The 14,722-nt window shown below is 50.2% G+C and overlaps 4 protein-coding genes across 4 annotated transcripts; 2 read left to right on the forward strand and 2 right to left on the reverse strand.

Moving 5' to 3' along the window:
- Positions 1–2,518: 2,518 nt before the first annotated feature.
- On the forward strand, positions 2,519–4,177 carry MRS44_017059 (uncharacterized protein; the record flags this gene model as incomplete). The annotated part of the gene is made up of 5 exons (XM_065617567.1): positions 2,519–2,646; positions 2,691–2,734; positions 2,789–2,967; positions 3,095–3,317; positions 3,633–4,177. 5 exons carry the CDS (start codon positions 2,519–2,521, stop codon positions 4,175–4,177), a joined length of 1,119 nt encoding a protein of 372 aa, XP_065473639.1.
- A 147-nt stretch (positions 4,178–4,324) lies between these two features.
- Positions 4,325–7,839, reverse strand: MRS44_017060 (uncharacterized protein; the record flags this gene model as incomplete). Its single annotated transcript, XM_065617568.1, has 3 exons — positions 4,325–5,974; positions 6,197–7,090; positions 7,144–7,839. The coding sequence occupies 3 exons, from the start codon at positions 7,837–7,839 to the stop codon at positions 4,325–4,327; spliced, it is 3,240 nt and encodes a 1,079-aa protein (XP_065473640.1).
- A 2,044-nt stretch (positions 7,840–9,883) lies between these two features.
- Positions 9,884–10,784, forward strand: MRS44_017061 (uncharacterized protein; the record flags this gene model as incomplete). The annotated part of the gene is made up of 2 exons (XM_065617569.1): positions 9,884–10,064; positions 10,135–10,784. 2 exons carry the CDS (start codon positions 9,884–9,886, stop codon positions 10,782–10,784), a joined length of 831 nt encoding a protein of 276 aa, XP_065473641.1.
- Positions 10,785–10,954: 170 nt separating this feature from the next.
- MRS44_017062 (uncharacterized protein) lies at positions 10,955–12,744 on the reverse strand (the record flags this gene model as incomplete). Its single annotated transcript, XM_065617570.1, has 4 exons — positions 10,955–11,076; positions 11,139–11,424; positions 11,474–12,071; positions 12,125–12,744. 4 exons carry the CDS (start codon positions 12,742–12,744, stop codon positions 10,955–10,957), a joined length of 1,626 nt encoding a protein of 541 aa, XP_065473642.1.
- Positions 12,745–14,722: the final 1,978 nt, after the last annotated feature.

Below are 14,722 nucleotides of genomic sequence, written 5' to 3' on the forward strand. Positions count from 1 at the left end.
TTTTATTTTATTTTATTTTATTTTATTTTATTTTATTTTATTTTATTTTATTTTATTTTATTTTATTTTATTTTATTTTATTTTATTTTATTTTATTTTATTTTATTTTATTTTATTTTATTTTATTTTATTTTATTTTATTTTATTTTATTTTATTTTATTGCATTTCTCGTCTTTCATTGTTAGAAACACAACCGTTTCTCGGCCCTCGTCCAGAGGGGTCCCAGCTTTCATTGCCACCGTTTGCGAAAGCGAAAGGGACGTTGCACCCGAGAGGACACTCCTTTTTCTTGGTCAGCGGTGAAGTGCCATGGCTCGGAACAAAATATCCATAATCCCAATGCACACGCTAACAAGGCAAAAAAAGACTCTAGGATGCCTTACCAAGCCTGCCACCGTTGCCGCCGGGGCGGCTTGCTTCGTTCATGAACTTTCTGCAACCTTAACAGTCTAAGCATCGATTTGCAAAGTGGCAAGAGTAAGTAGACCACACCAAGTCCCCCAGCAAACCCGAGTAGGAAAAGTTCAAATCAGTTGTTGTGGCAGCCTCTTCGAGCCTGGAAAGTTCTACCCTGTATCAAAGATGCTGTTCAATACCTGTCCGTCTTCCTGTGAGTCTTCCGACCCTACTAGATGACAGAACTCATGACCGGATCGTCTCCATTTGAGCATTTCGACTGAAATTTCGGATATAGGTGCGTAGATAGATCTGAGAAGCCGATCGGCCTCGTGTTTCAATACGCTCTCATGGAAGGTACTATTAGGCAGCAGCAGGATCATGTACCTGCACCGTGGAGTAAGCTCCGAGAAAGCACAAAATGCTCGCCTTCATTTCATGCAACCCGCTCATTGGATCAATAGTGAGTGCCTGACGACCCAGGCTTCCGGATGATAGGCCAAAGGCAGTGAGAACCCATGACCCGGATATAATAACATTTATCTTCTGCATCACGTTTCGAACGCTTACGTGCTTTAGGAAGCGACAAAGAGGGCCTCCCAATATCACGCGGCGATCAGTCGATGGGAAAACACGATTCTAATAACTTTCAGCAGCTTGCTAGACGTACTGACCGGGGCTCAATTTTGGGCTTGCCCACGCTGGAATCGTAGTCGGTTCGATAAGTTCGATATTACCGCATGCTGATGACTCAATACCCGCAGATGATTGTAGGGCTATTCCCAGCAATCACGTATATCGTCGTTCAGACAGCCCAGGTCCCTTGGCTGACAGAAGCTCCAGAATGAGCTTTTCGAGCAAAGGACACGGAATGCATAGCTGATCATACGCAACGGGCTTCTAAGCCAAAGTGCTCGTGCGAGCCAGGTCAAGCAGCCGCTGCATATTTATGCTAGTATCGAACCGATTGACGCCAATCGAGGACTTATCAGGCAGCGATTGTTTGGCGGACACAATAATTAGACAGCGAGGCTAGTAAGCCTACGCACTCTCGGGTAAGTCCCTAGTTCGAGAGGGACGTTAAAGTGATCAAGGTACCTACAATGATCTACAAGAACAGTACAGATTGAGAGAAAAGTTTGTCCGCCTGGATTTCCGTCCATCCCAACCCCTGACGGTCTTGTCATAGGATTCTTTTTTTTTATCTTTTTTTTTTCACTCTAACTGTGCTTGAAAAGCATGACGTCTCCGAAGCCTGGATTAACCCTATGGGGATCTCCTGCAGGAAGGTTACTGACATTGTCTCAAACTGGGAATATCCCATAGCTGCCGACTGCGACGACTAAGACTGGGCTGGTAAGAAGTACATGGCTCGAATGAAAGAGCTGTGAGTGGCCATTAACGCGAGCGGTGGGGAATCCATTGTCACTCTTAATGCATCCTCTTTACTGGTACCTTCGTCATTTCGATGTTAAGGGCATCGAGGCCCATGTCGGTTGGATTAACCTTATGTCCTATGACTTGCACAGGGACAGTGAGAACACTGCCGGAAAGCAAGTTTTGTCGCATACTAACCTGCCTGAAATCGACTGTGCTTTGGACCTGGTAAGTGTCACTGGAACACTTAGTATCTATCTGGCACTTTTGACTGACACACACAAACCTCTTGCGGTTCTAACGCGTTGGCGTTGAGCCTTCTGGCATCGTACTTGGCTTGGCTTCTGTAATCAATGCTTTGAGTGCGAAGATCCTTTGTGCTGAAAACCCGGCTGTGGCTTCAAAGGTACTGGTTAGTCCGGTCGCTGCTATGATACGGCTGAAATTCTCTCATATGTCGCTAAGTAACTATGGAGCCACTCCATTGACAAAAGGAACCGTATCTGTCACCACTTTCTGGCCAATAGAGATCATGGAATACTGGACGAAACCGGCATATCTTCCTGCCGGCATTTGGATGAGGCTGCCGCTGCCCGATACCGTACATGGGCTACAGTGGCCACTGCCGGATCTCGTGAGTTCAAGAATGGGCGAAACAGATGCATCATGTTCGCTCATTTTCTCTCTCTACTTAGATTCTACGACGCCGAGTCATCCTAGATGAGGATCGATTATCCCAGCAAAATGGGTCATAGTTTGACGATCTGGGATACCGATCTCGGTACCCTTAATCTCGAAGTTCTGAGGGCTATATCCAAGGGCGAGCATACTGGGGTCACCAAAACTCCTTTCTCACTGGTCGACCACGAGCGGTTCTTCCCCGCTGAAATGCTCCCCCTAAGAATGCAGAGACCAGCTACGCTCACACCAACTTTGGCAGCGATGCCAATGCCGACGAGAGTAGTCCCAATTAGACCGGTTTTCTGTTTCGTCCTCGCCACCTGTGTCTCGCAGCGGTTATGTCGCTCAAGAAGCGTGAGGACGGGCCTGAGCCTCTGACCTTCCTTGACTGCCCTCAGAACGTGCTTGACCAGTCCAAGAACGACACCCGTACAGCCAGAGTTGTGTGTCTAAGATCGCTTCTGGGTCAGGAGCAGGGTGTTAAGGACACCGCTGTTGGGATGCTCAGTCATGTTAATGGAACACATCGAACTCTGTTTCCTGGCCAATCTTGCTGACATATACTTGCACAGTGCGCTCCTAACCCCTTGCCCGAGTTATTTCCTGAAAGAATCCGAAAGTCGACAACTTATCAATCAGCCTCCGCCTGTTCTGCTTTTACTAGAGCCTTTTGCAGATCAAGGCGTGCCATCCGTTGACCTACCCAGAGCCGCTGCGTCAGAGGTCCTTGACTTCGCCTTCGATACGAACCTGCACCGCACACAACGGCAATCCGGGGAAACACAAAGTAAGGTCTGCATCGACTACTCCGGGGCTGAAGGCTACCCTAACACCACTGTCGACTCTCCAGGCATCCAGCCGGGTAATTCTTTGCGCCACAGGGATTCCTAGTTGAGCGCTGGGCCGATTGACGAGATATGTACAAAATGCCGAAATGCACAAGAGCGTAGGTGAAAGTACCTTGACGAAGTTGAGACTCCCCTCTTCGGGACGCAGTGGGACCACGAACTTGGCTTTGGAGCCCGTGTTAGCGGTAAATTCAGAACCGAAGACACCTATAGCTTCTCCATGATTTTAAGTCGTTAGCCCCATGGCGCAGTCTGTCTGCTCGCTCTTGTGCAAACATGAATGGGATCTAGTAGGACAACACCGGCCTCAATGGACAACGTGTTCAAAGGTGAACAAGCCAACAGCTGGCTCAACGTAGAGGGAGAATGTGAGCTAGCCTCTTCCATCGGAGGCCTCGGCGAGGTTGACTTTGACAACGCCAATAGGGGTAACCCAGCCTACACCAAAGTCAAGCCCACCAAACCCGAGAGGCACATGGTGAACCCGCCCGGAAACACTAGAATGACTTTCCAGCCGCAGGGGAAAGTCAACTCCATGCTCGCATTCTTCAACGACACCGGTAGGGGTGCCAGCGGGCATAGCGCGCCCTACGTTGACGGAAAGCTCAGCACCCGCGTTAAGTTGGACTTTGGAGGCTTTGGTCTGAAATTCCCGCTTAACCTAGAAGATAAACTGGGCACTAGGAACGCCGAGCGTGACGACAACAAGGTTTCCATGGATAACGATCACGCCATCTACAACTCCAGGGGCGACGGTGGCAGGTTTGCGCGGAGCACTTACTTTAAATCCGGTCCCACGGTCGACCTAGGCTTATTCGCTGCCCTTCGCCTGTTCGAGGTTCCCATTTTCGATAGAAGTGCTCTTGTGGTATAGTGAAGGTTCGCTGAATGGAACAGAAATCGATGAATTACAGTGCATTCACGGAATGGGCCTTCTTTCCCTCCTCAGACCTTGCCCCTGTGGCGTGCTCGAAAATTACCGTCACCGTAGGTCCCTCCCAGCCTCGTTCAGCTTGCTTCATTAGCTCCCACTTAACCAATCCCCATCATCCCTGGACTTGACCGGTCGTCGTCGATTCCTCATCCCCCGATCCCGCTTGCGGATGAGCACATCTTGATCATCGTCATCATCGTCGTCGTCGTCCATGCGGCCGCGAGACATGGAATTTCCCCCAAACTCACCGCTGTGCTCGATATCTTCTAACCTGTCGCCAATGTCCATGGCCTGCGGCCTTTGCAAGCCAAGTGCCCTCCCCAGCGGTTGTGTCACTTCCGGAGTCTCAGTACGAGGCCGATCTGGTGTCATGGCAACTGATTGCTCGGGCATCGAGGCGGGAGCGGGCTTGGGCGCCTTGTGTGAATACCTTCTAGGCCTTCCACTGCCGGGTCTGGCTCCGCCCCGTTTTCCCCGTGTCTTGGGCTCACCTCGAGATTTGTCCATATGCTCGGCCATTGCTGACTTTAGAGGCTGACGTGCTCGTTTTCGAAGCCTGTCCGAACCCTTCCCTAACACAAAGTCCGAGTCAGTTACTGACGGAGACCCGGCGCAAGACCCAGTCGCATCTGTTGCCGTTGGATGATACTCATCCTCCTCAGAGTCATCCTGTACCTCTTGCTTCCGCTTTCGCGGTAGTTTCGGTATGAATTCGGGCGACTCATACATTTCCGAGTCCTCGTCTTCAAGATCTTGACGCAAGGCCTTCTTGCCCTTGCCCTTGCCAGAATTCTTTTTGTCAGACTTGGGAGCTTTTCTTGCTACTCCCTGTCCATTATCGGCGTGGTTTGGATGGCGTGTCCGCTTCTTGGCCTCGTCAGACATCTCTCCCGCCTTATGGTCGAGCAGCTTCTTGGTCAGATTGGGGAAGTTCTCGCCATAGTTGAAGAAGAGTTCCTCGCCAGCCTGAATGTCACGCGTCGCAGTGAATTTGATCCGGTATTCGCCATTGACGTAAAGAATTCGAGGCGTAATGTTGCAGCCACGCTTGTCGCCGTCTGACTTCTCCGACGCATGGTTGATATAGCGGCTCAGGTTGCCATATATAGCCGCGTCCACCCAAATGCCTTCATTTTCGAGAAGCGTGAAGATGTATGAGATGTTGGATTCTTCATCGAACACATCACCGCGTCTGGCCTCTCTCCGGACGCCTTCGTCATGGGTGATGAGTTCTCCGATATACTCAATGATGAAATCACCCTGTGCGATAAATTCAGCTGCGAAAAGCCCGTAGCTAACTCCCTCTAGCTGGCTTTGGCCTAACGCGAGAGCCCTGGTAAGACCACGCTGTAAAGAATAGTTCTGGCAGCTAGTCGCGTGGAGGAGTTCATCTTCGGCATTTTCAGGATCAGCCCTCTCCAGAACACCATAGGTACCGCAGAGATCTGGATCGCACTCGCGGTTCAGCTGCACATAAACACATGGTCTATCCTTTTGTTTCGAAAGATAAGTTTTGCCTTGCGAATGGCAGGCGTAGCCAGTGAATTTGTACGCGCAATTCTCCACCGTGCATCCGTAGTACTTCTCACATAAATATCCGTACTGGACGCAAATGCAATTTTCCAGGGTACATGGTCCTTCGTGAGAGCAGGGCTCAATCAGCTCACGCTGTTGATGCTCCTGGCTGCGTGTGCGATTTTCCCAGTCGCCAATGAGCGCCTTTTTGAAGCGATTATACTATGAAACCGTCCTAATTGGCATCTTCCTGACTGACTTAGGCGGAGGCAGTCTGATACCGAGGTGTTCATACTCGTGGAAAACATCGCGATAGTCGCGGTCGAGAAGGTGGGCCATAATGCAGAAGGGATCCGTTTTGACGCGACTGTGGTCGGCTGTCGCAACCGTGCATCGCATAACGATGTGCTCTTCCGGCGTCTAAGGCCGCTGCGCAGAGTTTACCGCGGAAGTGGTCGATGTTTGGTAGCAGTTACGTTTGCAGGGGTTAAGAGGATGCCCGTTGGCGATGTTGGCCCTGTCGGACAGAATGCGTCTTCTTCGCTTGAGGGTATCTGAGAGGCGAGGAAGCATCGAAAGGTTTCGTTTGCAGTTGGAAGCATTATACTCTCTATGCTCGCAGGAATGACTAAAGCAGATGAGATAGCCAAGAATACAATAAGTTCCCAGATGGAATTCGGCAGCCTCGAATTCGTCCTCGTATTGAGAGTCAGAGCCATCCTTGGCCGTCTGTTTGGTATCCATGATGTTGTCGACAGACTCATTGAGTAAGAGGACGTCTCGGAGCGTGATCTGCTTCGTCGAAGGCTGGTTTTGGTGGAATACACGATAAAATGCTTCCGTGAATATTTCGGCAGCCCTGTTGGCCTCGGGGTAGGTAGTGGACTCGGCTTGGCGATGGGAATTGAGGATGTCGGACTTCTGTCGGGGCGTGATTGCATTATCGGGTGCGCGACTTGCCATGTACCGGATCAGGGTTGATTTATCGCAACCGGGAAGCCTGAGCCTGTCCAGCCAGTTTTCAAGGTAGAGCGAGACAGTCGAGGCGAATTCCGAGCGGACAGTTACGCGCACTTTTTCCTCGCGACTCATTGGCTTAAATCCGGATTTGCGGTCAATGTCCTCCAGCTCCTGCAACCAAACGTTGTACTTTGACTCCTCAGAACTCTCAAGGTCCCTCAGGTGGGGAACAAATGTCAGCATCGTATTTGGAGTGAGGATGCTCTTTTTGATTTCCACGTGGTGAAAGCGATACCGGGGAACGCGCTCTTCGTCGGTCTGGATGCGCATAACCTCATAGCGATCCTCACGTTTGTTGTTCTTAGGGGTGAAGTGTTCCTTTTTTTTTTTATGTTAGTATCGATTTTATCAAAGTATATGGGGTCGACTACTTTGAATTTGATTCTCATCGTTTCAGCCTCGTCGCTTGACGCAGGATTGCTGCTGAGGCCGGCAAAGAGATCGTTGCCAGTGAGAACACGGCGCTCCGTAGCCTTGGTGGATTTGATGATGTAGGACGTCATGCGTGCATGTCCGTCTTTGATATCTTGGCGAAATGTGGTTAAAGCTTGTACGATGCGAGAGATATCCCATTCCGGCTTTCGCAGGGTTTGATACTTGGGGCTTATAGCTTTGGCATTTTTAGTTGCTTTGGGGGAATGATACTCTAAAGTCGGCATTACCTGTCGATGCCCCAGGTCGGGGGATCGCACGCCAAATAACCTCGGCATGTCTTGGGCATCATCCCATTCATCATTTGACATGGTTGCCTTTTGCGCTGGCCTAAGCGTCGGTTGCGACGGGTGAGGTGGCTCAAATGAATGAAAGCTGAATTGGCCTTGGCTAGGTCGTTTCTGAGGCGGACTGACGGGCGCGCAGCCGGTCCCACTAGCGGGGTTGTGCAGAACAAATCGGGCATTAGTCGTCTCGAAACGAGCCGGCTGTGGCGATGGTGATCGTCGTGGAAGAGGAGAATTATCCCTAGGATTGCTTGGATCGTCCAGGGTCAGGTGGGTTACCTTGAGTCGTGTGGGAGGATGAGCGGGACCAGGAGCAGGAACTGCACCCGGAATTAGGCGTGGAGCCATGGCTGCGACTAACTTTGTCACAGTTTTCTAGGATTGTCCCTCTCCTTCAGTCACGGCTGCCTGCACCATTCCGCAATGAAAACGGTCTCGTGCTAAATGATAAAGTGAAAGGAAGGGCGACGCAGACTGCGAGTTTGCCCTGTCAGTCGGAAGGAGGTTTGCCTGGGTTGGGTCCTGAGAACCTGAATGAAAGACGCGCGTGGCCAACAGAAGGCGCAGGTCCTGACTGAAAAGCGAGCTGGCGCGGTTAAAGGCACAAGTGAACCCACTGATCCAGTGAATGTTTCGCAAATAATCCCTCGTGCGACGGGCCAACGATGCCGGCCAATCTAGTTTGCGCGTCAGACTTTTGTTAGGTTGCCTGTGAGGCTCGAGATGAAAGTGGCGATGATTGATTGTCCAGCAGGTGTTGACAGTCTGCAGGACTGGCCAGGGGAACGCGTTCACCAACAGAGCTTAGCGCGTCTCACCGGCCACACCTACGGAGGCCGATAGGGAACACTGTTGCAAAACTCCCCTGTCAGTTGTCTTTAGGGCCCCTTCCCACTATTAACCCAAATATCACCCCACACCTTATTTGTCCAGATACTTAGCCATGACTAGCAGAGCAGGTACTGCGGACCAGCAGCGGGCCCGCGCGACGTTCTAGAACCTCGATCTACACATTATGGTCTAAGTAGTTTAGTTCTTTCAAGCAATTCTTACCGAGCGATACGGTATTCTAATCAACCAGATTTTCATTAGCTATGGTTATAAGTCAAACGGCGCTGTGCCAAATGATAATCACTTTGTCCGGCTTCAAAAGCTGTGGACGTGTATATGCTAGCGTCCCCTTTTCTATAGCTTCAAATTTCAATTCAGCGACTCGCATTGCGAACCCCATTTGAGCAATAGGCACTGTCCTTGCATAAGCGATTTTCACTCTAGGTGCCAATATCTATGTGTGAGCATTTAGCACCCCTGCGTAATATTCGCAACAATTGAAAGCTCGCACGCAACAGGTAGCAGTGCGGCTAAACTTCGCTAGGCTTGCGCGCCAACCATATTAGGAAATGTAACGCTCAGCTGAAAAGTTGCACTATTCTATGACAGGAAATGTAACCCTCGACCGATTGTCAACATGCCGCGACAGTAATAGTTCTAAAAAATAATAGAAGTGTTTTTCCGTATTCTTTAGACAGTAAATCATACATTAAAACTACATTTGAGTCTAACAATTGGCTGTGATCTTGAAAACCTAAGTGCTGATTCCCCCCTGGAATGCAGAGCTACGATCGGTACATGATGGAGGAGGAAGATGAGCTTGGAGTTTATATGAGGCAAGGGCCAGTCCGGCGAGAGAACTTGAACCCCATTCTATGGTGGAAGGAACACCAAGAAGAATATCCACGTTTGAGCAAGTTTGCCCTCGACATCCTGGCAATTCCTGCTATGTCTGTCGATCCTGAGCGGACGTTTAGTGTCACAAAGTTGACAATAAGCTCGCAAAGGCTCAGCTTAAGCCCCGAGATAATAGAGGAAATACAGTGCCTACGGAATTGGCTAGGCCATCAAGCGATCACTGTGGGCGAGGTCGTCAGCTTTGGTGGGACCTGATGGGCTGGGATGGAGGGGAGGCGTGAGAGTGCCAATAGCTTCATCCTGGCCTCAGGTCAGCGCTTTCAATTCAAGTATATCAATTCAATTCAAGTTAAGTAAGTTCACGGACGATTTTATTTCAAGTAATCAAGTTACACCCCCGAATTTGACTTACTTGAATTGAAGTCAGCGCTGACTCTCAGTTCTTCCAACAGCTGGCAGTGACTTCTTCCCACCGCGTCTGTAGTGATTGGTATCGTGGGTGGATGTCCACTGTTTGGGGCTCCTGGCCACGTCATTGTTGCCGTTGGCAAAGTGGGGTACAGCGGATTAACGTTGAAGCCCCCCGGACCCCTCTATCGGGGCATGATAAAATCATAAGTTGCAACACCGCCACCACACAGGTAATCTAATGAGGTACTGTCAGGACCAGAAAACGCAAGCCACAACGACAACACAACAAAAAATGGCATCGAAGACTCTAGTCGAAACTTGGTACGACGCGCACGCCGAGGTAGAAGAGCATCGTTTGGACGAGGGGAGACTAGAGTTCGAAGTGACAATGCGAGTCATTAAGTCCTGCACTACCAGTCTGGAGTTAGAGAGGGCCAAGATCTTAGATATTGGTGGTGGCCCGGGAAGATATGGTAGGATTGCTCATTCATGTCCTGACATGTGGAAAGGAAGATTCTGTCCTGGTTGCTAACTGGCCTACAGCTATTGCGTTGGCAAAGCAAGGACACATAGTAACGTTGAACGACTTAGCGGAGAAGAACCTGGAGATCGCTAGAAGAAACGCAGAGAACGTGGTGGAATTCGATGCCATCGTCCATGCGAATGCTCTTGAAATCGCGCAACGTGCGCCGCTTCAAGCTTCTCAAGGCTCATTTGACATAGTTCTTTGCCTCGGCCCTCTGTACCACCTACTGGCAACCGAAGAACGGGCCACCGTAATAAGCAACAGCATTCTGATGGCAAAGCCTGGTGGTTATATTCTCCTAGCTTACGTTACGATTTATGCGCACCTGCGAGATATGGCGCGTCGCAACCCAACCCGTCTTGCGAAAGAGTGGGACTTTTATCAGCAGTATCTACGCAGCGGCGAGTACACCAGGAACATAAATACAGAGTCGTTCCATGTGTATGCTGCTGATCTGGACAAGGAGTTGCAAGGCTTTAAGAATCAAGTGAGTGTTGAGAGGACGGTCAGCTGCGAAGGGTTTCTTGGGTTCGAAGGCGCAAGAGAACTGGCGAATTTGAAGGATGAAGATATGGAGAGGTGGGTGGATGTTATAATGCAGAGCGCAGAAGAGACGGAGACGTCAAATTCGGCGGACCACCTACTTGTCGTCTTGCGAAAGCTGTGATTGGCGCAGTGTATATAGTCCGTCAGATCTACTAGATCATCGACAAGCACAACCTCTTAGGGAAAGCAATGATATCCGGTCCCAATTTCCGTATGTGTTGGGAGGCTTTAGATGCCGTGCTAGCCGTCTTCTATTTTGACAAGATAGGCTTCTCCTCTTCCTCAACTCCCTTAGCTGTGTACGGCACGGATGAGAGTGCACAACAGAAGAATCGCAATTGATACCGCCATTGCGGATCCGCACGGTATGATCCTAGAGTTACCCGCCCTCGTGTCGCGAACCATATCGTAGACTATGTCGATGTGAAGTATGAGGGGTTAGACTAAACACGCTCAACGTGAAGCGTCCACTTACCTTGTGCCTGGTATTCAATTTTTAAGTCTTCCAACTTGTCCTCGATGCGATTCAGGAGAATGCGTTCAAGTTTTCCGTGGTAAGAACGAAGGGCCTCCCAATTTTCGTCCAAAACGGTGTGCGGTGGTATGGCGGAGATGGAGGCTCTTAAATCGATGATTAGGTTGTAAAAGTCGTGAGAGAGTTCAGATATCATTCTCCGAGACTTAAGGAGCAGTCGCCCTACAGCGCGGTACACCTGCGGGGATTTGTTGTCGTCCTCCACTGAACCCAGGATTTCCTTCAGCTATATTAACGTCAGTGGGTGGCCAACCTGATAGTAGGGAATGACGCACTTCATCCCCCAGTGCCGCTGTTATTTGGTCCAAGGCAGCAACCCATCGCCTGCTCCATTCCGTTAGCAGGATCCCGATGGCAGCCTGGAAGATTGCGACTCCGCCAAATTCATGGCACGGCTGAAGACCCAGATCAGCCCAAATTTTCTGCTGCCCGATACCGTCAAGGTTGAACTGCTTGTCGTCCGTAAGGTTCATTAAAGTATAACACGGATAATGATGCCATAGTGATGTGGTGATTGCGACTGCTGATCTTGTTTCACAAATGAGAAAACCCTGCAGGAAGCCGGGGCTAATAGCATGCTCAGAATCCCTCTCGAAAACCAACCCCGACGAGGCGGGGTTCTTCGTACTTCTAATGGCGGAAGCCTCCTGAATTGTTAGATGACGAATGTGGAATTGTGCGTGTAGCATTCTGTCGCCCAAGCAGCACCAATTCGTCCAGTTCGACTTCGGCCACGAACAGATATATCGTTTCACAAACACGGTTGTACAGTTGGCGACTTCTGACGTCTCCAAGTCATGGCCGAGGGTGATTTGGGAAACAATGAACGCAAATATATGCCACGGCATAACCCGTCCGTTGGCCTGAATGTTCCTTGAAACCCTTTAGTCGCGTCTATGACTGAGAGTAGCGGGCATCTTTCGTACCAGCTTCTGCCAAATACACCACTTTCTCCATGGCGTGGGCGCTCCCAGGTTTCTTCACCGTCTCGCTTGCGTGACAAGATTGATGGAAACCCCAGTCGAGTGAATGATAATTCTATCAGAGTGACTGGGGTCCAGCGGAAGAAAGTCCAGTCGCCAGTGAAATGCCCAGGATGCTGGCGAATGCTCCTCTGATGTTGAAACAAACTTTCGTCGGCCGTTGTAGCAACTTCGGTAGGTATCTCATTGCTAGATTCTGGCGCTGTTATTTCCCACCATGGGTACTCTAAAGTTGGTATCTCGTGCGGCCAGGCGCTCTTCAGATTTTCTTCCACTGCTGCATCCCATTTCTTCCAGGCCTCCTTGCCTAGCCTGTGAGCAGAGTAAGTCACCTCTCTATGCCTAGTCCAGCCGAATACAATCTGCTGGATGAGGAAAAATCTTGTGTCCGGAATATCGTCCTTACTCGCAAGATCTGCGACAGCCCTGACGCCCAGGAGGTCGGAGAGCGGGCCGCCTAGGAGGACCAACGTTACCACTTTCAAGAGTTCCGCTGAATTGGCCGGGTGCAGTTTTTGAGAATGCCAGAATGCACGATGATCGTCATGCACGATGTAACTCATAGCTGTGTCTTGAGTTCCACCGTCGCTTGTTCCAAAAAGCTAGAAAAATCAGATACAAATCAGAAGCCATGGATGTGCCTGTGGGCAAGATGGGTGAATAAGTAGGCAGGAGTTGAAGCTACGGTGAGCGGCATGTGTTGCATTATTCCCTCACGGTAAGAACCTTTTGACGCTTCCGTCAGTCACCCTAAAGGAGATGACGATTCTTTCAGTCACGAACCACTCAAATTCGACCACGTTCGAGCAAACTACTTCGGTGGCGTTCTGGTGTTCAGAAGTTGATTCATTAATGGGTAACACAGGTGATCTGTGATTTCACGCTTGCAAGCCACAAAGAGTTCGGACAAATCAGACGGCCTGGGATTACAATCTTTGTGGTCTCCACCGCAATCCGAGCAGCGGGGTGATATGCACCCCAAATTACAACGGGGCCATAATTACTCACCGAGGAGACAACATCATCAAGTAGAGTCCTTGGTGCTTGCACAAATCGACTCGACTTTCGCAACACTTGGAAGTGAGGATGATAACCAACTCAAGTGAAGGCTGACTGGCAGAACTTTGCGACGCAAAAACGGCAGCTACATTGAGGAACAATACATAATGGCGGACGGCATTCCGAACCGTAATCGCGGACACGCTGTTGTGATCTAAGCCCCACTTGCCTCTGGCCTCATTCCTCCATCCGTACTACCGAGAGTGATGCACAATACCGGTAACTCTCCACAACACCAAGAGCTGCAAGGCTTGGTCTCCCCTCCCGCACCCAATGTCCCATCAGGATGTACATCTTTGAACAACACATAGAGGGTCGTTTGAGCACTGATCACCACTCGGGCCTCCCTCAAACGTAGCACGGCTGGTCACGCGCTCCCACAATCCTCGAGTAAGCCTCCTCCTGCTGTGTGATGTGATGCTGACAGGGGTGTGCGGGGCAAGCGACTTTCAGCTCCTCACCTTCCGTGCCACCTCCAGCTGAGGCAAGATACTAAGCAAATGATTCCCGATCCGCTCGCACTTGCATGAGTCGACAGTTCCTCTGCTCACCGCCCCACTGCGATTTCTCATGCATCTTCTTTCAAGGCAATTGCGTCTTTGCCCCTCTCGCACCGGTAAGTGACCCTCCAAGCTAAATAAGCTCTGTCCTGGTTTGAGGGTTGCTCACCTCTACATTTGCCTGTTTACCAAGCGCCTCCAAAGGTCTGATACCCATGTGTCCCCGCCACGACTTGATCAGTTGCCTGTAATTAGGCACCTGCCTGGCTTGTGCCCATATTCGCCCCGCCCGTAAGCCTCAGGCCCGACGACGGGCGTATCGTGGCTGCAGCCAGTCAATCAAGCCGTTTAGAGGGTCTTCGACAGGGGTTTCCATCCAAACCAAAAACGGCAATAGATCGACGGAGTTTTCTCTTTCCCCGGAAAGGACATACATAACGTACATCATCCCTAAAAGGACTTCAGTGATGGTACGAAGGTGAGGGTTTGACCTCCAAACCAAGGGCGTTTCTGACTCTTGGCTTTGAGTCGAAACAAGATGCATGTATCCGTAGACCGGGTTTAATTTGATCATCTCTCTGTAGGGCCATCATCCGGCAATTTCTCTTCCATTTTAGAAATCGAGCCGATCAAGCTGCTTCCTATCTGTATTTGAGGCGACATGGAATCAGTACCGGGTGCATGGAAGCTGGTGAAGGTGCATGGGCCAAGTTTTCATGTATTCAGACCCAATATCAGATCCGAGAAGCGTGACGGACCAGAAAAAAATGGTATTGGGTGCCAATACCAGTGGTAATTGGTACAGTAGGGTTAGCACAGGCCTTCGTGTAAAAAAACTCGCCCTATTTCGCGTTTTCGCTAAACACGCCTAGACTGGAAGTGCGGCGCATTTCTAGAGGCGAAATGAGGATAGAGACCGAAGGGCTGTGACTGGAGCAGAAGTGGAAATGCGGCGTACCTCCCCCATATATACTTAAGTAAG

This window comes from Fusarium solani, assembly GCF_023522795.1.
Source record: "Fusarium solani strain SB1 chromosome Unknown bctg00000013, whole genome shotgun sequence".
Classification (NCBI taxonomy): Eukaryota; Fungi; Ascomycota; class Sordariomycetes; order Hypocreales; family Nectriaceae; genus Fusarium; species Fusarium solani.